At 33.4% G+C, this 24,347-nt stretch overlaps 1 protein-coding gene and 1 pseudogene across 9 annotated transcripts in view; one reads left to right on the top strand and one right to left on the bottom strand.

The window, feature by feature from the left end:
• The window catches only part of PHC3 (polyhomeotic homolog 3), a 71,524-nt gene that overhangs the window by 23,304 nt on the left and 23,873 nt on the right, over positions 1-24,347 (bottom strand). For 6 of the 9 annotated variants that reach the window (XR_004424880.1, XM_033125571.1, XM_033125578.1 and 3 more), the window contains exons 6-11: positions 22,669-22,767; positions 15,379-15,622; positions 9,221-10,092; positions 8,887-8,934; positions 4,755-4,905; positions 442-695 (exon numbers count right to left, since the gene is read on the bottom strand). Coding sequence is in view for 8 of the 9 variants with exons in the window: in XM_033125571.1 (XP_032981462.1) it covers positions 442-695; positions 4,755-4,905; positions 8,887-8,934; positions 9,221-10,092; positions 15,379-15,622; positions 22,669-22,767 (1,668 nt within the window). In the remaining variant the exon portion in view is untranslated. The remainder of the gene's footprint in view (positions 1-441; positions 696-4,754; positions 4,906-8,886; positions 8,935-9,220; positions 10,093-15,378; positions 15,623-22,668; positions 22,768-24,347) is intronic. The other 3 variants (XM_033125601.1, XM_033125593.1, XM_033125612.1) reach the window with 3 other exon arrangements.
• On the top strand, positions 572-4,222 carry LOC117033474 (transcription elongation factor A protein-like 4; annotated as a pseudogene).

Raw genomic sequence — 24,347 nt, 5'->3', positions numbered from 1 at the left:
CTATCAACTGGGTAACTTCAGAAGTATTAAGTTATTGGGAAGTTATTATTTTCTGTACTCAAGTTAAAGTTCACAAAGTGTCACATTATACAAGAAACACCATTTAAAGAAAAATGAACTTTAGGTGTGATTTCAGTCCCCTTAAAAAGAAAAAATAGAAAAGTTTATTTCATTGGAATAAACTTCGAACTACCTTTCTCTAAAAATTATAAAACTGACATCCTTATCTCCTAAACTTTTTCTCCTTAGTTTACACATCTAAATAGCTAGCATAAAATTCTAGAAGTATATTTGGAATATACAAATATATGTGGAGAGATGAATTCTACATAAAAGAACAACCTTTTTAGAAAACTTCAAGCTTTTTATTAGCGAATAGACTAAATTTTAAAATAATGTTACATGAATAATTCTAAAGACACAAATTTGCTTGTTACTTACAGGAAATGGCTCCAATCCCTCCTGAATCACAAAGCCTTCAATAACATGGGTCAAGATCTGTGGTTTAACAATGGCTTGTGGAGGTTTGTTTTCTACACTGGGAATGCTAGTGGGCATAGACGTGCTATTATTACTCCTTGTGGTAGCAGCTGGAAGTAAGAGTGGAGGAGGAGGAACAGAAACATGTGAAGGATCTGAAGGAGATTTAATTACTGAAGCACTGACTGAGGCCACAGCAGGTAATTCCACTTGCTCTGGAAAAAAAATCATTTTTTAAAAATGGTTAGCATTCTGTCCAGGCAAATATGAAAGAAAATTCAAGAAAAATCATTAATAACAATAATAGTTAATATGTGGTGCTTTAAAAAAACCATTCTAAAAACTTCACATTTATTATCTCATTTAATCTGCACAATAACTTTATGAGATAGAAACTATTCTCCCCACTTTACAGAAGAAGGGGGTAACTTGCTCAGTTATCATTCCAACAGTGGTAAAATGTCAACTTAAGAATACTGAAATTGTTACTTTTTATAAATGTTTAAGCTACATAGATATTAAGTTCCCTACTTGTTTACATATTCCACATGGTATGGGGTGGAGTACTTGGAAAGTATGCTTAAATAAAAAAGGATCATGAAATCCATAGAATAAATAGATTTAAATGAACTACACAGGTCACATCACCTTTATTTCAAGCAGTGAGTCTAATCCAAATCCATGCGTAAAGGTTCTTTGTTTTGTCTTGTTTTGATACCTCTTCAGTGGCACTGTCTATGTCAGGGGGAACACTGTAGCACCAGGCAGTTGCAAAGTGTTGGGCTGGACCACTGTGATTCCTCCCCTTCAAACTCTTGAGGACCACAATAAGATAAGACCCAACAGCCTGTGGTGGAGACTTTACCTACCCACTCAATAGCTCTGAATCTTTACTGCCGGTACTAAAGTGGAAAGATGAAACCGGCTGATAGCTAGGAATATCAGTGAGTACACTTATCTGAGAAAAATTTAAAAAGAGCAGAGATTTATGAAAACTGAATCCTAGATGGAAAGAAGTCCTCGTTTTTTGCAGGTTAGTTTATTTCATGATTTGATGAGCATTGTTCTAACTACAGTACTTGCTTGCTTTTCCCCTCATATACTACAGAAGAGTAATGAGTACGAAGTAAATTACAGGAAGATTCAAAAGTCTACATTGTACTTAGACAATTTAGCCAGAGGGATATGCTTGACAGGATCTCATACTATATTCCTGAGGGGAAAATGTTTAGATATTCTTGTGTTCCAGTATTTCAAAAATGTTTAAATGTCCTTCAATACCATTAGTAATGCTTATCAGGCAATTAAATCACAGTCAAAATGCAAAGTTGGTATCTAGTTACTGTAAACTGCTGTTTCTGTCTTTAAATCAAAATTCCAGAAAAGTTGCAGCAACATACATCCATTCTTAGTATAAAGAAACTACAAAGATTTCATACTATAGTTAGATTTTCTTAAATCTATCTTTTGAAATATTATTTTGAATAAACAAAGGCAATAATAAACTTGTCTGAAATATTTTATATAATTTTATTGACTAAATGTTTTCTATTTTTCAGGAAGGGGAAATATTGGAAGAAAATTGATTTTACCCCTTCTATGCTTCTCAGAGATTCATATTGGTAGTAATGGAATAAAAGCTGGGGAGAACGGAAGGTTTAGGGATGTGGCATGTTGAAGAAAAAAGAGGACAAGCATTGCTTTGGTAGCAAAGTCAATGTCTCATTACAATTTGTTTGCATGCCTGTTATAGTGGCTCTTTATCTGAAATGATCACAAGGGCCAAGAGATATTCAATAGAACAGAATACTAATAACAAAGCCTGAACCAACATTAGTATTATCTGGGTCAAGGGTCAGCAAACTTTCTATAAAGAACGATATGGTCTTTGCAACTACTCATCTTTGCTGTAGAAGCACAAAAGTAGCCACAGATAATATATGAATAAATGAACATGGCTGTGTTACAGAGAACTTTATTAAAGGACATGGAATTCATACTTCGCATAATTTTCACATGACATGAAATATTACTCTTTTTCTAACTTGTTTTTTGCAACTATTTAAAAATTTTAAGACCATCATGCGCCATACAAAAAGAGACAGCAGGAAAGATTTAAAGTGTGAGCTAGTTTGCCAAACCCTGACCTAACTATTGGTAAATTAAAAAAAAAAAAAAACAGGTTAGTCACTATTGGGGAGGAGGGAGAATTCCTTAGTAGAAGGAGGGCCTGGAGGAAGACGTGCAAATGCTGAAGTGGAGCAGACGGAGCCTGCCTTCTGATCCACCAATTACCGAGCCTCACTCTCTCTGGACTCACTGTGATTCAGCCCCTGCCTCAATTGAGAAGCCAAGCAAGAAAATTGAGTTACGTGATTAAATCTTCCACATTGTTTGTTTGACTTTGAATCATAAGCCAAGGTATCCTGCCGAAGCCCCTTGGGGACTCTGAGCCGATCAGTCAATTCCCTGGCTAGTCAGGTCTGCGTGGAGGGGACATCTCAACATGGACAAACTCGGCAATGAAAGTGAAGCAATACCTGAGAACCAAGTAAAGATGGAAAACCAAGAACAACCACAGGATGCGGGAAAGCCAGAAATGGCTTGTACTCTGGAAGACAAGGAGAAGTTAGAAAAAGAGGAAAAGATAGAAAACAAGGGAAAGACAGAAGATGAGGAAATACTTAATGAAAAGGATAAGCCAGAGGAGGGAAAGCCAAATGAAGAGGGAGAGCCAGAGAGCGAAGGAAAACCAGAGAGCCAGGGGAAGCTGGAGAGCCAGGGAAAACCAAAAGAAGAAGGAAATCCAGAGAATGAGGGAAAACCAGAGAATGAGGGAAAGCCAAAAGAGGAAGAATAACCAGCCAGTGAACCAAGGGCTGCAGTAAAGTGCCCAGCTGGAGATGATATACCCAAGAAAGCTAAAAGAAAAACCAACAAGGGGCTGGCTCAGTGCCTCAAGGAATACAAGGAGGCCATACAAGATATGCATTTGAGCAATGAGGAGATGATAAGAGAATTTAAAGAGATGGCTAGGGTAGAAGATGAGGTGAAGAAAACCAGACAGAAATTGGGGGGGTTTACGTGGATGCAAAAAAGTTTACAGGACCCCTTCCACCCGAGAGGCCCAAGGGAGCTCAGGGGTGGCTGAAGGGCTCCACAAAGGGGCTTTGAAGACATTCCTTTTGTGTAGTGTCCCCGCAGACATTTGCCAGACCCTGGGCTGTAACCTTAGGCTAATGTTTTGCTTTAGGGTCACTCTCATTATCCAGCTGCAGCCCTCTGTGTTTCAGCAGCAGATTTTCATCCATTGCATGGAAAAATGTCTATGGTGCATTGTAAAACTAAAAAATAAAAGATTGCAGAACCATATATATGGCATTAGTCCATTTTTATAAAGCTGCAAAAATATTTACCTTGTGATTTATGTACAGAAAAAACTCTGAAAGCTGGGTCGACTAAAAGGTTAACTGGTTGGAAAAACAAACAAACAAACAAACAAAACACTAACACAGAATGTATCTTTTTGAGGACCTCAACACTGAGCAATAGCTTATACTAATGTTTTAGTAAAATACCTAAGATTCACAGTCACTTTGATATTGTGAGGAGGAGCGAACAAGAGATTTACTTGAATTTATAAGTAGCACTGAAGTAATGAATAAAAATTTGACTGCTTAAGCTCAAGAATTTTTTTAATCCATGTCTCCAGTAAGAATTAGTGAGGCTTAATTTAAGTACTGTCTGGGAAAACACAGTGTTAAAAGCATTTATTCAGTCTGGATTATAAGCAATTATTAGGAAAGTCAGATATAACTTAGAATGCTTTGTGATTTTGGAAAGTGTAACTGAAATCTTTTGACAGAACTTTGATTTATTCCAATTTCTAAGCTAGAAATAGCTTGACACATGAATCTGAATAGGCATATGAAACACATCTGTACAAACCACTAAAACTTAGAAGGCTACAATGTCTTTCATTTGAGTGGTTCCTCATCAATTGTCCTAATTATTTCTAATAAAAAAAAATCGTGAGTTCTAATCTATTCTTTACTACAATTACATAACAAAGTTATCTAATAGACAAATACATGGTGATGGAAGGAGAACTGACTCTGGGTGGTGAACAAACAATAGGATATATAGACGATGTATTATAGAATTGTACACTTGAAACCTATGTAACTTTACTAACAATTGTCACCTCAGTAAACTTTAATTAAAACAAAATTTTTATCTAATAGAAAACTCCCTCAATTTAGATATTTCCTCACCTAACAATGGATGTTCAGAAGTCAAATCTTCTCTCCCCACAGTTATTGCTGCTGGAGACAATGTGGGTGGCGGTGGGGTTCTGTCCATCCGGACACATTCATCTGACTCTTCTGGCATTTCTTCTTCACACACGTCTTCTACTTGATAAACCTGCAACAACAAACCACACGGCCTTAAAATGTTTCTAAAAATACATTTAATAAGGTGCTCCTGACTTAATTTTTAAAAATAAATTCTAAGTGTTTTAAACTCGAAAACAAGGCAAAAGGACTATTTGACAGGTTGAAAACAAAACCTTAAAAATCACTCAAATGACGTTTTCATAATACTTGATATTTTAATAAAAGCAAACTGTGGATCAGTATCTAGGCTACAAATCAATAAGGTTTCCAAAAAGGTGACAGCCAAGTCAGGACATATTTTTAATTTTGAGAATTAAAAGAAATGTTTTCATTTTATATACTCTATTTTGGGAAATTACTATTGTTTCCGTGAACTTCCAATTGTCATAAGTCAAAACAGATGGTATTTTCCACAAACACACTAAGTAAATCTCCAAAATGACACACGATATCTCAGGAAATGTACTGACTTAAAGGACTACATCCCAGGATCCTTATATTTATGTGAATTAAAAATTAAATTATGAAAAGTAATGTCTGAGTATCTACAAAAAAGGTATGCAATTACACCTTTTCTTTGTCTTCTAATCTACTCAAAAATCTAAGTTTTTTACAAGCTAATATCAGGTAAATAGAAAATATCTGTCCTTGGAAATAATACAAACACACACACCATTATAAGCCATTTGAGATATTAATTTTTGTTCTTAATATTGTTCCATACTTACAGAGGAAAGTTTTTAAGTTTTTAATTTAACTACCTTGTTATCCAGTGGTAAAGATTATACTTAAGAAGAAAACATGGACTCAAAAGCACTCTGAGAAGGAACCACACAACTAAAAATAATATTATTAATTTTTCATTAAAATTAATGCTGAATTTTCAAAGTTCACTTCTAGAGACTGACACAGGTATTTTAATTTGCCATCATTATTTATTTAACCATTACTTTTGAAAAATGATAGGTTACCAAAAAAAGCCACAAAGTAATTTACCTCCTTTCTTTTTATGTACAAAGCTTATTACTTAAATTTACAAAGGTTGTGAGATTTTCAGATTACTTACCCAAACTGATTAATACGTCTAATAAATGTTAAAACAAAAAAATCTTTCAACAACCTTAAGAAAAAACTTTAAGTGATATCTAATACTGTATTTGTAATTGAAAGGGTTTGATGATTTGAAGTACATGTGATTAAATATAAAAATGATCTCAAGATTTCTGAAACTAGCATAAACCATGTGTTACAAAAAGGACTATGAAGTTTCACCGCCAAAGCCATACCTAACAACAGCAATAGTTCAAAAAAAAAAAAAAAAAAAGACTAACTTTCTAAGCCTCTACTAAGAAATCTTTTCTTTTGCTTTAAAAAAAATTTTTTTAATTCTATTGTTACTGGTAATTTTATAGCAAATATAATCTGCAGAGTTGTGATCTAAATCAGCTACTAAGTAGACAACATTTTTAGAAGTATTTGCTCACAACCCTGTATCTGGAAACCTATTTCTCCAAGAGAGATTCCTTGCCTCATATCTGGATCCTCAGAAGTAAAAGCATTTGTTGGTTATTGTACAGTGCAACAATGATAGCTGCTAATATCTGCTAATGATAATTTTTTTTAAATGATGATAATGTCTAATATAGGGAAAGTCATCCAAAAAAATTATCCTGGAAGTAAAGGAAAAAGAAAAAAAGACCTTCTAAGTGAGGGGCATTTACTGTAGTAGTGGTTACCTCAATTTGGTTGGAGTGGTGGAGATGCTGATTCAGAGGGAATTAAACTAGTATGGATATATCAACCAGTTCAATAGTATCTGTGTAATATTCCTTTCTTAGATATTACTTTTCCTCCAAAGATCACTGTCTTTTCTTAAAATGTTGAAACTCTCGTTAGTATTAATGCTGTCACAAGTTTTTCAAACACCTACTACAGTACTTTTTAAGGAATCAAAGTTTGATCGTGCATAAATTCTGATTTTTTAAAAATAATGAGTTTTAAATCATAAAAAGAGGCATAACATAAATAGCATATTCTGAAATAATCCATCAAAGAATACTATGTAATACTATATAATACTTTTCATTCTAAGCCTAAATATATATACTGTCTTCCAATCTTCCATGTAAAGACAAAATAAGTTAATGAATAGAAGTAGGCAAAAACAGATCTATCACTATCAGCTTAAAATCTAAATGCAACAACTGAAATATTGAACGCAGCAAAGTAGAGGTTTCGCTCACAAGATCATTAGGAAACTGCACATCACAATTTCTGTTTAGCTTATAACTACAGCTATTCTAAAACTAGCAATGCCTGCTAAACTTACTTTAATGAAGTATATCAGTCTAATCTGTCTCTCTTTCCTAAACAAACCTTGGAACATTTATTAGTTCTAAAGTATCTATTCTCGCCACATCTTACTATACCCAAATGTCAATGAAAAATCTTAGTTTCGTATATATACCTTTTTAAAACCATACTGATTTTACTGATAATTGACTTATCTTTCAAAATTTCACATCTCTTAAGAAATATATCTCTATACCTTTAAATATTTGAAACAACCAAGAAATTGTGAAGAAATGAGTAATTCGTGATAAAATTCAATTTGATTAAAAAAAAAGATTTGATCAAAGGTAATAAAAGAAAAATACAGCAATTTAATAAATAGGCTGTGGTACTCAAAGAAAGATAACATGGAAACATTGATAGCAAGTATGACCATACCAGTAATAGCAGAGGAAGTTGCTATTTTCATGGGAAAGAAAAACTTCCAAAATTTTTTTTAAAAAACATTTTTTAAGAGATAACAGGAAGTAACAAAATAAAACTTTAAATATTTTAAGTTTCATTTAATTAAAGTATTACTATGTTTTTGATATTTCTATCCCAAAAATGTTCCTTCAACATTTACTCTAAGAAAAACAATTAGATAAACATAAAGCATATAAAGACATTTAATTTTGTACTTGTTAAAAACCAATTCACCAAACTAGAATGTGAGAATACAAATTTAAATTAAATTTGATTTCTTTGAAGGTACTGTACACTTCAAAGTCTGTTTTTATGTGACAATATCCATTGTAAATTCTTCAAAACTCCATTAAAAGAAAAGACATAACAGAGACATGATAATTGAATGACAAACTTATTTCTAGATGCCCCTTTTTGTTTTCTCAAGTTCTGTTTTTAATAAAAGTGAGTAGGAAGTGGAATTCAATCTCTTTATGCCTATTAAGGTCAGTCTGAATGACAAGAATAAAGAATCTATAGATTTGCATCCTGAGAACCAAAATGTTTCCCATTAAGGAACAGACTTTAAAACGTCTTTCCTTTCTGAGCTAATGGTTATTGGTCTTTAAGTGATAAAATTTCTTGCGTGAAGTTTGATAAAAAATTTCCTTTGGGAAGACTGTTTTCCTCAGTTAGAATTTAATTATGAATTTGATCATTCTGCCTAAACATTTAAAGACCTTATTCAATTTTTATTGTTAATTATTTTGTGAATTTTAAGTCCTTTAGAGAATGTTCAAAGGAAAACATTTTTCAAGATAATTTCCCTTTTTTAGGCAACATACCATTTTTAGAGGTTTATTCTGACAAACTTCGCCACAATCTCAATTATTCAAAACTTTTACTCCTCCCAATGGATTTTTTCATCCTCAGTATTCATTCATGTACTGAGATTTTCTAGCTTTTTAAATGAGAAACATTTTAAGTATATATTTTCCCTTACTAGAAATTTAAAAATCAGATATTTAGTCATTCTACATTTAATCTTTTTGGCAAAGTTGGATTCTTTCCTAGAATAAATGTTTTTACAAAATTTTAATTATAAAATATAATTTTCCCAAAAAAGTACATCGTACAAGCATAAGTCCACCTTGAAACAAAAGTCCCTAAAGGCCCAGGACTTCAGAATTCACACAACCAAAAGGGTTTGCTAGATAAACCATACGTTTAAGAACATACAAGCCAATAGAAGGGATCTATGAAGGATAATCACCTTAAGAGAAAAAACTTTGTGCAGATGACACTGGTTCAAATGCATTCCCTTGGGGAAAAAAAATCAACTCTGTAAAGATAGCAGATGGATTTGTTTAAATAGTAATAAAATTAACGAGGGACTTTAATAACCATCACAAATTATCAAGCATGCAACCATACTACAACAAACGGCAATTTTTTTGCCCATACAGCATGTTTGTCAGACACTGACAGATGGAAATTTCAAGCTTTTTATATTCATAGGCATGTAGATCTAGCGATACAACATGTGGGAGAAAACAGTTTTTAACTTTCATTTCAGCAAGAAAGTCAAAGAGCTTCCAAGGGCTTACCACTGGTGGATCAACAGGTGCTGGTGGTTGTACTTGGAGGTTTACCGCAACAGTCTGTGGAGGAGGAAGAGTCTGAAATGGCAACTGGACCAACGCTTCTGCAGCTGGAAGCTCCTCTTCCGACACCAAAGCATTCTGCACCAAAACCTGGCCCTGGGATAGAATGTCAGGCTGCACTTGTAAAGACTGCATAGACTGCAAGGGCAGTGGAGGAATCTGAGCTGGAGGAGATGCTGACATCTGTGGAGGGGTGGCGATTGGGATTGGAGAGGACTGCAGGGTTGAATATTGCTGATGTGATGCTGGAGACACAATCTGCTGACCTGGGGACACCAAGGCAGACTGCTGAACTGGGCCAATGTGTACAACAGGGGAAGCTGGAAGTGGAAGATGAGATGGAAGATTCAGCTGTGTTGCAGGCTGCACCTGATTAGCAGTGGACTGTTGTAAGTTTGGCCCTGGCTGGAGAGCTGATGACACAAGAGGGTGCGGCTGGATAAGTGCTTGTGGATGAATAATTATAGTCGGAGACTGACTTGGCGAATGAGGTGGCGGAGGAGACACCACGACAGACTGCTGTGCAGACTGTGACTGGCTAGGAGACATTGTGAGAGGAGGGGCATGGCTCTGAATTGGTGAACAATGCTGTGCCTGGGCACTACTGGGAGCTGGGGGCAGGCCGTGGTTTGGGAGAGGTATGCAGTGCTGGGATGCGGGTGGATCGTGACTTGGATTCTGAAGTGTGATTGGCTGAATTTGCTGTTGCTGCTGCTGTAGTATCAGCTGATGATGGGAAACCTTGGGAGGTGGTGAATGAAGAGGAATCTGCTGATGTTTTATTAGAGGATGAGGCTGAATTGGAGGATATGAAGCTGTGAGAGAGAAAAATGACAATTAGTATTTATTTCAAAAATATAGAAAATTTTAAATAAATCTAAAGGAGGAAAGTTTTTACATCAGAAGGTCATAATCATCAGAGATCTATTAAAAGCCTTCCAGATAAGAGCTACTTGAAAATGTAATGACAAACTTTTCCTTGGAAAACTATAAAGAATTCAGAAAATAAGCTGTGCTGTGACAAGTTCCAAAAGAAAATTGCCTAAAACAATTACTTTATAAATCTGAATCTCCACATGATTTATTCTTATTAAATTTTATAGGTCCCCAGAATATCTACATTAACTTTCATGTTTTTTAAATTTTATTAAATTTATTGGGGTGACATTGGTTAATAAAATTATATAGGTTTCAAGTGTACAGTTCTATAACACATTAACTTTTAACAAAGTTAATCCACTTGAATTCCTTCTTTGGGGAGAAGAGGAGAAGTATCACTGAACAAGTTTAATATATATAAAGATAATGTCAAAATCATAAAAAATATAAAATATATAAAATAAAGGCCTCATCCTTCAAATCTGTGTCTAAACATTCTTCCAACTAATAGTCAAAGTAATTACTTATAAAGCTTCCCAAATAAGTTTCCAAATTGAGCCAAGATGAAGAGTTGGTATAATTTGACCCAGGAAGAAAAAATGTTTTGTTTAAAAAGTTAATTCAGTTAAGCAAAAACAGATGTGTGAATCCTAGAGCACGGTTAAATAATCGCTGTAACTAAGAAATGAAATTTCAGGGGCCCTTCAAAATCTAGCAGAGTACTAGTTTTACTTGCAGAGAAAATGAGGCGATCAGAAGTCAGTGCTGTCTAAATAAAGGACTTTGTTTTACTTCTCTTCCCCTCAACAAAAACAAACAAACCTACATTACTCTATAAGTGATAGTACAGTTTTCTCCACAGAGGAGGACTCACAACAGGGATAATATATATAAGAATTAGCAAAATCAAGTATCCTCATCATTATGCCACTTCTGCACACTAGTGCATATGTTTACACAGAGGGAGATGCTGGTGAAATCCTCTCTATCTGAATAAGAATGAAAACTGGATTCACTATATATAAATGTGTATCAGTATGTTGTACACCTGAAACTAATATTGTATGTCAACTGTAATTGAAAATAAATTTAAAAATAAACTGGGTTCACTAGAAGACAAACTGACAAGATTGCTTAATATTAATACCATGTAAAAATTACACACATTTAAAATAGATCTAAAGACAAGGCAAAATTTTTTTCTTAATCTCAGAATGTTAAGATAAAGACTATAACGTCTTGCATCTATTTTTATATTCAACCACATTTGTGACAAAGGCCTTATAAAAACTCCTAACAACTTCTAACCAAATTTTTGCATTTCGTTGGTTAGTATTTAAAATTTTGGAGATCCTTTAAGGAAATTAACATCTGATTAACATCTCAAAAAAGAGGAATTCAGAAGTTTTAACAAATATCCATGAATTGTTAAAAAAACATGGAAATTAGGTCTAAAATTTCATGTAACAAAATAATTTTCACATAACTATACTAGCACTTCAAACTAAGACTGAAAATTTATGTCAGCATTTTATAAATGTGTTGATAAAGACTCTATATTGAGTACTCAATAAAATCTTGGATTTCTATAGATTGCCTTGCCTCCAAGGGGCTCAAGGTGCTTTTATATGCCTCCCATTGGTACAAAAAAAAAACAAAAAAATGCCTGTGAAGTAGGTAGGTATTATAGGTATTATTATTCTCCTTTTTACACATAAGGAAATAGTGTCTGCAAGCATAATAGCAAAGGCCCCATTTAATTCAATTTTTAAAATTATAATTAAAACTTACTATATTCTTGACATACACTGGATATTTATTCACAGGAATAAAAATTTTGGTGCTCTAGCAAGTAAGCAACCTTTTTTTTGTATTCTAGAGCTGATAATTCAATAGGTTAATAATCTATCCTTTCACCAAAATTAAATTTTTCTTTTATCAGAAATCAAAACAAGTCCATAAGTCCAACTGAAAAGCACATATATTAAAGAATAATTATGAGGATATCTAAAACAATACTTCTGTACAAGAAAAGTCCTAGTGCTCTGGAGAATCATATATGTTTGTTTATTTCTCTAATTTTAATAAACACTTTATCATTGTCGGGGGGGCTTATAATTGGAAGATTAATGATTGGTATCATCTCTCACATATGGTAGAACTCTTTAATTCTTGTAGGTAATTAAAGATATTATTGTAAGTTATTAAATACATTATTTCATTCAATAGTTACACAACAATCCCATGAGGTAAACAGGGTACTACATTAATCCAATATACTACAGGCAAACTGAGCATTAAGTGACTTGCCTAAAATCACAAGAACCCATAGTCCTAAATAAGGCTGGGTTCCTACAGACGGGGTATTTTTGTCCCCTAAAGTTCATATGTTGAAGCACTAAGCCTTAATGTGACTGCATTTGGTAACGCGGTCTCCAAGGAAGTATGAAGGTTAAATGAGATCAGAAAAGTGAGACCCTGACCTAGAAGAATTAGTGTCATTATAAGAAGAGATACCAGAGAGCTCGTCATCCTTTCTCTCCTAGCACTCAGATGAAAGGCCATGCGAGGACAGTTAGAAGGCAGCCATCTGCAAACCAGGAAGAGAGCTCTCACCAAAAACCAAACACTGCTAGACCTGGATCTTGGGCTTTCCAGCCTCTTCCAGACTATGAGAAAACAAATTTCTGTCATTTAAACCAGCCAGTCTATGGTATTGTTTTTATAGCAGCCTGAACAGACTAATACAGGCTTTCCACTACACACTGAATTAATGTTGGCAAAAAATGGTATGTGTTTTTTCCAACTAAATTAATTTCATAAAAGCTCTAAAAACTGCCATAAAAAACTTGAGCTCCAATATAGTTAATGATAATTTCCAGACATTTGGTTAACGTTTATCTTTATATAGTAAAAGCAGAATTATTAACTATCAAGTGGGAATTGCTAGTTAATGAAGAAATGATGAAAACCAAATGATTTTATCACCCTAGAAATACATATAAGGACAAAATAACCATGTCCATTGTAATAATTATTATACCATACTATATTAGAACACAAATAGATTTTTTAATATTTGAAAGTGACCTGCAGGAGCAAGCATTTTTCTAACTGAGGAAAAGAACCAATTACCAATTCAAGAATCTCCAAAAAAAATCTTATCTTCAGACCAACTTCCCAGAGCAGAAAGAACTAAAAGGGTGGCAAAATACAGCTTTTGACTTGCCAAAAAATACAAATTGCTTTGAATAACTGCAGTGTAAGGCTTGAACAAATTTTAACGAACTTGTAAGTTTGATGGCTGCAAAGGTTTATGTGACTTAGGATGTTCCATGGTTTAGTTTCTAATCAACAACACCATGGAATACCGCAGTTTGGTTAATACACATAAGATCTGAATTTGGAATTACAATTGTCCTGAGATTCTTTAATGGTTTTAGCTTACTGGTCTCCTCCACACCTACATAAATATTATCACACTATCAATGAAAGGAGGAAGAATAAGTGTCAACTTAGAACCAAGTACGGGAGTTCAGGGAGACTGAAAATCTAAAGCAGATCTCCTCACTTGAACTAACCCTGAAAGAGTTCCTGGCTTTCTCTGAAGGTAGCATTCCCTTTGGAAGGAAATTAGCCTTCCCTCCATTATACTCGATCCAAACTATGGGAATCACTAGAAGCTGTCCCCTGAGCAGTCATTCCAAGCACAGTGGGTTCTTGTTGCCTCCTCAGTGATTCCTATCAACACTGGCCAGAGACTGTTTTGAGAGTGAGAATACTCTGGACAGTTCAATATAAAAATCCTGTCGTCAAGGCGTACTGAGAGCAGGACCCGGCACACAAATGTTTATAAAAAAAGAATTCAGATCTAACTATACAATGAATGAATTTATGAATTTATACATTGTAACAAAGCCTGCACTTACCTAAGATTCAGATTTAAGAATTCTAAGCAGTGATACCTAATTAGTACAAATGGAAAAAACTATGCTATAACTTCCACAATTCAAATAGGAAAAAAAAATCAACTATTAATCCACCAAAAATCAGTACATATAAGGCACAACTTAGTACTGTCAATATAAAAGGAACAAAAGGTGAATCTGAAAAAGGATTAAAAGAGTTAATAAATGTAAACTGCCTGACACAATACTGTTGTCCTACTTGCTCAAAGAGCTTACTGTCTAGTAGAAAAGCTAAGATCAGTAAGTATATAAAGAACTATAAAAGTACGATAAAGGAGCATTAAAATGCTATACAAATTCACAATAATGAGAGATTTCTAACTAGGGGAATCACATTTTGAGACGGGGTGATGTAGAGAATGTCAGCGATATTAGCAGAGAGGAAACACGAAAAGAGAAATCGGTTTAGGTGGAGAAAGTCTTGAGAAACAAAGGAAAAAATCCAGCATGAGGGAGACAAAAAATGTAATAGTAACGAGAGGAGGTCAGGAGCTGTTAAAAAAGATGCAATCATTGACACCAGCAAATAATGCTTACTTTAAAGAAGAAAGGAAATAATTCCTTATCTTATTAGACATGAAGAAAGCTCATCACTGAGAAATTCTGAGATGAATAGAAGGGACAGTAAGGAAACTCACTCTGAATGGCCCCAACATTTTCAGCATGAGAACCATGAAGCAAAGTTATCTGTAGATAGCAATGAGCACACGTGGAATTCAAAGGTTGATGAGAATGAAAATGACTTAGTTGATTCCCTGACATCTTCCTCTCAGAGATGAAATCAGAGATGGAAAAAAGCAATATGGTAAAGAAAATCATTATGCATAATTCTTATTTTTAGAAAGTGATAAATTCCTCCCACTAATGACAACTTTAAACAAAAAATATGCTTGCTTTTTTAAAGGCTTTTAGTTTTTGTTCCACTAAAGCATATGAAATAAACTACTGGCAAATCTTGTTTTTAAAGCTTAAAGGTTTTATTGTAAAATGAGAGACCAGCATATAATGAAGATGTTAATCAAATGTCAGCTGACCAAAAAAAATTTCTATTTTATTATAATTTGTTTTAGCTGTTGGGCTCTTTTGATTTCTTTCTTTTTCAATATTGAGATGTCCTTTTTTTAACTTACGAAATTCACATTTTAAAATCTTTTTAAAATATCATTCTTGTTCAAGTAATGCACATCTTTTGTTTTGCTCTGCCTGCTAAGAAAATGAATAATGCAACTATTTTCAACAAAAGTTTTATCCCACCTGGTGCTATTAACTGGTGAATACTAGATGTCCGGGTGACAGCTGTGCTTCGTGATTCCAGACTTGGACTTTCTCCTTTCTTACTTTCTGGAGAAGGATCTCGTTGGCTGATTTTAGAACTGGTCACTGTTGTTTTGTTATGACAAATTGTCAATGACTGAGTTTGACTAGTGCTTTTTGGCGGACCATTCTGTGAGCTAGATAATACACCCAACTTCTGGCTGCGTAATGTTAAATTCTGAACCTAAGAATCACATAACAAAAAATAAGGATAAAACAGATGGTATTAATTGATGTGGTAATCATTACCATTATAACAATAATGACAACACGTTTATATATGTTTTCATACATAAAGCTCCAACCACTTGAAACAACTGATTAATCCTAATGGAAAGGGGAGTTATTATTCTAAATAATCATATCTTCAATATTAAGGGGCATTTTTAAAAACAGACATTAAGGGAAAGAATCATTAAGAACTAAATGAAAGTGGAATATATATATTCATTTGCTATATACACACACACACACACACACACACATACACATATATAATACTATGTTTGCTATATACCTACATACACATATATACGTATATATAGCAAATGAACTATGATTATGAGTAAATTACTCTGCAACATACTGCATTTTAAAGTTACCAACTTGAGGAAGTCAAAGAGAAGGAGAAAGAAGCAGATCTTTCCAGGTAAAGGAGAAAACTTGAACGAAGTTACAAAGGTGAGAGAGCCCGGGATGTGTACGGAATAATGAGCAATTCCTTCAACTTCAGTCTGACTTCTCCATGCCAGGACTGTGAAACATTTTAAGGTTACAAGTACCTTATAAACATGTAAGAAATTACTACACATAATTAGGAGAGTATGGATACAATATTACTTTCTTAATAAAGATGAGAAAGAGATAACCAAAAAAAGTTACCAACTCTATAGAGATTTTAAGGGAATACTAATCTTGTAAGAAAACTAATTTAACAAATCACCTACCCCATTGTGATAATTATATAAAGCATTTCCCATTAACTCCTTTTTAAGGTTAGGTTTTGTTGTTGTTGTTGCTGCTGTTGTTGTTATGAAACACTTCCTTGCCTTTGAGAACCAGACCTCATGAACTGAAAAGATTGTGCATGGCCTTGAAATGGTTTCTGTGATGGCACCTGTCTACACCCGGGACTATTCTCAAGATACTACCAGTCTGGATGGTGGAAAGGCTCAGGTTTACAACATTTCCAAACAGCAAGGCAGAAAAATGCCTCTCCAACAGTTGCCTAACTTTTTGCCTATCTGGAATGAATGCACCAGATACATTTATGCTAGCACTGGCCCTGGGAGAGAAACTGAAGTAAAAGAGTCTAAAGTAACAAAGCAAATGATATACTGCTGCTTTAGGAATGCTCTTCTGTTTCATGTGTGTTCTGTCTCTATACAACAGGGGTGTCCAAACTGCAGCCCGCGGGCCAACTGCGGCCCGCAATCTGTTTTTAATTGGCCCGCAGCAAATTCCAAACATATATTTAGTTTACTTAAATAAACCAGGTGAGGCAATACGTACTTCACCTCGAGTGAGTGGCCCGGCTGTTTGTGTATTTTACCGCATATGGCCCTTGGTGAAAACCGTTGAAAAAAGTTTGGACACCCCTGCTATACAACTATGTCTTTAACTGATGCTCAAAGCTATACTTTATCGTTGCCAGTGCTCAGCCAATAGCAAGTGCTAAACAAATGTTTACTTCCAGTGTAGTCAAGGTTTTAATCAGTTCTATTCTAAGCTACTAAAAGAATTTTCTAAGTGAGACCACATGGAGCATTTTCTGTTGTTTTGTTTTTGTTTTTTGTCAAATATTTCATAGCAATATAAAGTGGACTAAAAACTGCTGTATTATTGAAATTTAATACAAAAGAAAAATATGCTAAATTCCAGATTTCTCAGCTTGCCACTCAAAGCCCTCCAATGTCTAGGCCCAAACTACTTCAAGCCACATTTCTACTCCTCCAGTCCACAATACTCATATTCAAGCCAAAATGTTCTGCTCACACTTATCCAAACTACCTTGCACTTCCTTCATTTAGAGCCCTTGCTCAAGTTCCTCTTGCCTAAAATGACTTTCTTCCTCAAAGCTCCTTCAAAGCCCACTAAAAATCTCACTCACTCTCCCAAAGAAACTTCCCCGAAGTCCCTGGTTAGAAATAATTTCTCCTTCCTATGTAATTTGGATCATGTTGGTCTATAGCACTGACAAATGTCTAGCTTATTTTAGAATTACTCATGTCTACCGTGTTTCCCCGAAAATAAAATCTACCCGGACCATCAGCTCTAATGTGTCTTCTGGAGCAAAAATTAGTATAAGATCCGGTCTTATATTATTATAAGACCTGGTATTATTATATTACATTACATTATATTACATTACATTATATTATATTATATATTATACCCAGTATTGTAATATATTATATTGTATTGTATTGCATTATATCATATCATACCCAGTCTTATGTAAGATTTATATTAAAATAAGACCGAGTCTTATATTAATTCTTGCTCCAAAAGACGCATTAGAGCTGATGGTCTGGCTAGGTCTTATTTTCGGGGAAACACGGTATGTCTGTGAAATACTGAAACTCTGTTTGGTAGGCTCCCACCTCTGACATTCATTTTTGTATTCCCAACACTTCAGTGCTGCAGACATAACAGAAACTCTCCAAGTCTGAAGTAGTCTCCTGTATTTGATTCTGAAATATATATTACGTGGCTTTTTTTTTGTGTAAATATTTAGTTCTATTTATGGTCTTCTTAGACTAACATTAAAATCTGTTCATATTTAACCATAAAATCTCAAATACCTCGTGGAGGCACATTAAAATCTTGAAAATTTGAAACATCTTCTTCAAAGGAAAAGCATAGTCACAATGTAAATGAAGATTTGACACAATGAACCCTAAAACCTGCAGCATTCCATTTCTATAGAATAATATACTCTTTTCTTCTATTTCCTTTTGTTTCCTGAAAGTCTGAAAGAAAACGAATTCTGTGCATTTTATGTATTTATTATATACTGTATATTATTTATATGAACAATTTAATTTTAGACAGTGGCTATATTTATGGTGATCTTGGCTTAAATATTTACAATAAATTTCAAACATGTAAACTGTATTTCTAAAGTATATTACAAAGTTATTTTAGCTATTAGAAAGGTGGCATATTCAGGTTTCCATGACAGAGCTTCACTTAAGAAGAGAACCTACCCTCTCTAAATAAAGAATATTAGGGCACTCTAATGTCCAACTTTCATTGTATCTGAACTTTTCCTATGATCAAATGATGGAAACTTTCTGACTTTTGAAAAACTCTAAGTTTCATATGAAGTAGTTATGCTAATTTCACACCTTACATATTTTTACAGTGGATTACCCAAATACTCTCATACCAATTATTTAATTTGTACCTAACAAACACTGTGTGAATTACTGCAGCATTCCTTTGCATATGAGGAAACTAAAAGTTAATAATGTCACATTGCTGGCAGTAGAGCTGAGTTTCTAGATTTTAAAACCAAAGAGCTGTTTTCTCCTCAATTCTAACAGCATTCCCCAAATAGCCACAGGAAGATTTCTTACTTCTTATAAACATACTTTTAGCCCTATAATACCTTCCCGAAAATTAGAATTTTTTAAAATTGAAACATTTTTTTTTGCATGGTGGGGAGAAGAGATGGCGCATTTAAAATAGTAAATTGGGATAAGATATTCCAAATTTCTAATTTTTGACTATGTTGTAAATCAATTTTAATACTAAGGAAAAGCTAACTGTTATACTGACTTCTACCACTTAAAGATTATTAAAATGAAACTTAAAATTAGGTATTTCTCAATTACAAACTCATTGTTTTAAAAACTGCAAACATAAGCTTTAAAATTAACAAAGTGGAGCACAAATTTTCAAAATTAATAGCCCTGAACTTGAGGAAAGTTACCACTAGAATATTCAAAGTATTCGCATCACCTACTACTGCCAGCCTCATTCACTGCCATTTCAAAAGCACAGCAGAGAAAAACATTTGTAGAGAAATTCCTAAATGTCAATCCATTCCTCTGGTTTCTCAAACTCTATCTATCCTTGAATTAAGTCAGATTATCACAGAGCCACATATCTGGATCAGATCAAACTGAAGCCACTTTATAAATTACTTTAACTATGCTCATTATGCTATTAAAGATACTATACAATGCTTTCTCCATGAGAACCCAAAAGACAGACTGTGCTCTACAAAGCATGTTCGTTGTATTTTCCTAACAACTGGTTTATTTTACCCTGAAAACTGTACATCCTTTAAATGGTTGTGTTTCTCTTCACTATTAGCTATTTCAAAGCTAAGAATCAAATTTGTGACTCATCTTGAGACAATGTGTAACAAAAATAGTAATTAATGGCATGTGATATTTTACGTGCCAGGCAGTATGTTAAGTACTTTATGATTACTTTATGTCTCATTTATTCCTTGTAACAACTCTGAGCGATGATTTCCAGTTTACAGTGAAATTAAGGCTTAGCACAGATAAAAACAGCTAACTTTTAGTGAGTGCTAACTATGTATTAATCCTCACTACAACCCTATGAAGTAAGCATTATAATTATTTTATAAATATTTATTTTATCTTATATTTTTTAAACTGAGGCAAGAGATTAGGGGAAAGTGGTAGAGCATGTATTTAAACCCAGAGAGTCCGGCTTCAGAGTACAGACTTATAAACACTATGCTATACTATGACCTTGTCCAAAATCAACCAACTAGCAAGTGGCAAAGCTGGCAATTGTTCGGAAGACAGAATTTGAACCCAGATCTTTTTGTTCCCCTCCCTTTGCAAAACAAGTACTAATGAGTGTCTATAATGTTCTAGACACTAAGTATTCATATTACTCATTCTTCGACTTACCCGCAAGTGTATGTATGACTATTAGAGATGTTTGGTAACTTGTCTAAAGCCATACAACTAATAAATGCCTGAAGTGGGAATTCAACTTAAGTTCATGCAGGACTTCATGCATGTAATCCGAATAGCAACCTCACTCCTTGCTCCATGCCACTTTATTCATGTGTTTTTTCTTTCATGTTTTCAATTTATTTTATCTTGTTTTATTGTATGCATCTTGTAAATCAATTAAAATTTTAGCTGGAACAAAGTATAAATAAGATTTAAAATATTCTTGAAGTTGCTAATAATCTAAGTCTATTAGGTTTTAATAAACCAAAACAGTAAGATCATTACTTTAACGAATCCATTCCACAGAGACATTATAAAAGTTTAGAGCTGAAAAATCTTAAAGTTAACAAAGACAAAGGTCTCATTTTGAAAATACAGAAACTAAAATCCAACAAAGTTAAGGAATTATAAAGGGTCACAGAGCACATTAGGAGAAACCCAAGTTTAAATGATCACCATCTTTATATGCTGATATATAAAAATTGGCCTTTATTATTTAGTAAAATAATATACAAAGAGGTTCTATGAAAAGTGTCAAAGAATATTATTACTATCTCACTTTTTGCTTTTTACCAAAAGACTGAGACAATTAAATTAAAAATAAGAAGCCAAGGATGACCCTAAGACATATCAATTGCTACTATATGCAATCTAAAACATTAACTATAGAAAAATACCAAAATCGTATCATACAAAGTAGTATTAAAATTTACTCAATTCACTTTTATCAACGTTACTAAGGTGTAACTTACAATAAAATGAACCAGTTCAACAAGTTTTGACATATGTATATACCATATTACCACCACGCCAATCAAGATACAGAACATTTCCATCACCCTGAAAGTTCACTCATGCCCTCTCCCCATCAATTTCCCCCACCTTCTATACAGGTATCACCAAAATGGATTTTTTTCACTATAGATTAGTTTTGCCTATTCTGGAGTTTCATATAACTGTAATCACAGAGTATGTACTCTCTGTGGTATCTGGCTTCTTTTGCTAATTATAATATTTCTGAGATGCATCAGTAGTTTGTTCTCTTTTATTTCTGGGTAATGTATCACACAATTTGCTTATCCATTCACCCGTTAAAGCTGTTTCAGTGTGGGGCTATTCTGAATAGAGCTGCTATGAATATTCATAGATATGTTTATGTAAATATATGTTTTCAAATCTCTCACAGTTAACATCTAGAATTGCTGGGTCATATGTTAAGAATATGTTTAACTTTATAAGGAACTGAAAAACTGTTTTCCAAAGTGGTTGTACCACTACACTCACCAGCAATGTATGAGAGTACAGCTGCTGCACATTCTTGCCGGTCTCCTTCATTTCAGCCATTCTAGTGAGTGTGTAGTGATATTCATTATGATTTTGATTTGCATTTCTATAATAATTAATGACGTTGTGCATTTTTTCATGTCATTATCTGTATATCTTCTTTCATGAAGTGTTCAAATCTTTTCCCCATTTTTAATTGAATTGCTCATGATCTTATTATTGAATTGTAAGCATACTCTGTATATTCTGAATACAAGTCCTTGGTCAGATATATATGTATTGTGAACATTTTCCCTCAGTCTATAGCTTGCCTCTTCATTTTTATTTGAAGAGCAGTTTATTCGAAGAACAGTTTTTAATTTTTATAAACTCCAATTTATCATTATTTTCTTTTATGATTAGTGCTTTTTGTGACCTATCTAAGAAAGCTCTGCTTCCCCTATAGTTGTAAAGATATTCCAGATGTTTTTTACTACAGGTTTCATAGCTTTGGCTGTTACCTTTAGGTCAACATTTTACATCTAGTTTATTTTTATGAATGGTGTGAGGAGAATGTTAAGGTTCATTTTTTCCATAGTACCAAACAAAGTAATATTCTATTCAAATTTTTAATTTAAAATTTACCCAATTAATTTTTAATCTTAAAATCCATCTTGACTTAGTTATTATACACAACTGCTTACAAAGGAATCTACACAAAAGAATACATCTCACATAATAAGAGAAATAAATCTGCTTTATAATAAAACTAAACATATAATGTCATAGCAAAAACTCATTTTCACTGTCAAATAACATAAATATCTGTTTAATGGTATTATAATTTCTATAGGGAAAAAAAAAACTTTCTTGAAGTTCTTATTGTATTTTATGAAATTTTAACCTGAATTGTATGACAAAGAGCACTGAAACCATCAGTAACTTAAACACAAATGTATGTTTATCTTTAACCTGAAGATCCAGACCTCAAGTACCACATTATGAAGCTAGACAAGCTCACCTGAGTAGCTGCAGACTGACAGGAAGATGACGATGACGACGAGACAACAGGAATGTCAGACTGTACAGCAGCCACAGTGGTAGCGGGTGTGAAAATCAGCTGTACAGACAGAAAAACCAAAAAAATACTCTAAGACAAAAGAACATGTCTCACAGACAATGTATAGCAGGCAAGAGAGACTGAAATTTGTGACGAAAGACAATGCAGTTTAGGACTTCCTCCTAAGCAAAAGGGTTTACACGACAAAGAGAAGTTTCTGATAATAGAGAACTCAAAAAAAAATAAATAAATCATAAACATTTTTGAAACAGCTCATGATTCTGATGAGTAGAAAAATAAATCAATGCTCAAAAAAGAATATGTATTTTGGTAACATGAAATCCTCATACAAATTTTGCCCAAATAAGCTATTATACTTAAACTTCTCCCAAATCAAAACTCCATGGCAAGATGCCTAAAACAGAAGTTATAATAAACAACCATAGTCACTTCTCTTGAATACAAATTAAATTTCAGTGAGAAACATGAAAAGAAACACCAAAAAGTCTTTTCAGTCCTCTTGACCACAGAGAATAGCTATGCCACAGACTATACTATTTCATTCAACTACATAGGACCTTATAGTACAAACATACGTTCTGTCTTGATTTTAAAACTATCTGTAAAGAAAAATTCATTCTAAATGTAAATGCCACAACATGTCAAAATTCAACAACAAAACAGCCTGTAAAAAAGCTTCACATCAAAAAGAATAATAATAATAAAGGAAAGAAAGATATACTCAGTTTATTTACTTATAATCACCATCTCTTTTCAACTGCTTTTTTCAGTATTGAAACAGAATGGCATTAATTTAAAAAGGCAATATAATCCACTCAGAGATTAGTCAACCATATTTAGTAAACTATGAGTTATTTCAAAGAATGTGTATATTTTATTTCAAAATTGCCTAGCGTTAATCAGTTCCTCAAAAACTATTCCTGTTTAAATTAAAATTACCAATTACGGAATCTTTTAAACTTCAGTTTTTTTATATACTAAATTTAAGTGAATTAAACAACGAAGTGTAATTTTGTTTCATGAGAAGGTAATTTCCAATATAAACATCTGAAAGCACTAAACCTAAAGAGAAGATGTTCTATTTAGCTTGAACCATATGAAACTGTTAAGGGGTCAAAAATGGTCAAATTACAACCATTTCAAATGGTTCAGGCTAATTTTGAAGCATATTATTAATTAAATTGATCTCATGGGCAAAAAAACAGAAGTATGGTAATATCTACAGAATAATCGGTAAATAAAAGGTGGATTATGTCATTGCTTTCTGTAAGAAATATGATGGGAAACTTTCTTTGCAATTTCAGTAGTGATCTGGGCATCCAGACATATATTCAGTACACTGGACAAAAAGAATAGAAATAAAATATATATTAGGCCAAAGCTTTTGTCTAGCTATCTCTGTTAAAGACATCAAATAAAATAAATGTCAACCAATTTATACATTCCTTAAAGAAGCTCAACAGTTAAATTAGAAAATCAGTAGGTAATAAAATACAGTCTAGCCAAATTAACATTTCCTATATGAATAAAAGATCAAAGTGAGAATAAAAACACAAATCACCTTTCAGAATTTGAGATGGGAATAACCAAAGCTAAGAATCATCTGGTAAATTACCAGG

Source organism: Rhinolophus ferrumequinum, chromosome 2 (genome assembly GCF_004115265.2).
Source record: "Rhinolophus ferrumequinum isolate MPI-CBG mRhiFer1 chromosome 2, mRhiFer1_v1.p, whole genome shotgun sequence".
Taxonomy (NCBI): Eukaryota; Metazoa; Chordata; class Mammalia; order Chiroptera; family Rhinolophidae; genus Rhinolophus; species Rhinolophus ferrumequinum.
This window is presented reverse-complemented; position numbering and strand designations above follow the sequence as displayed.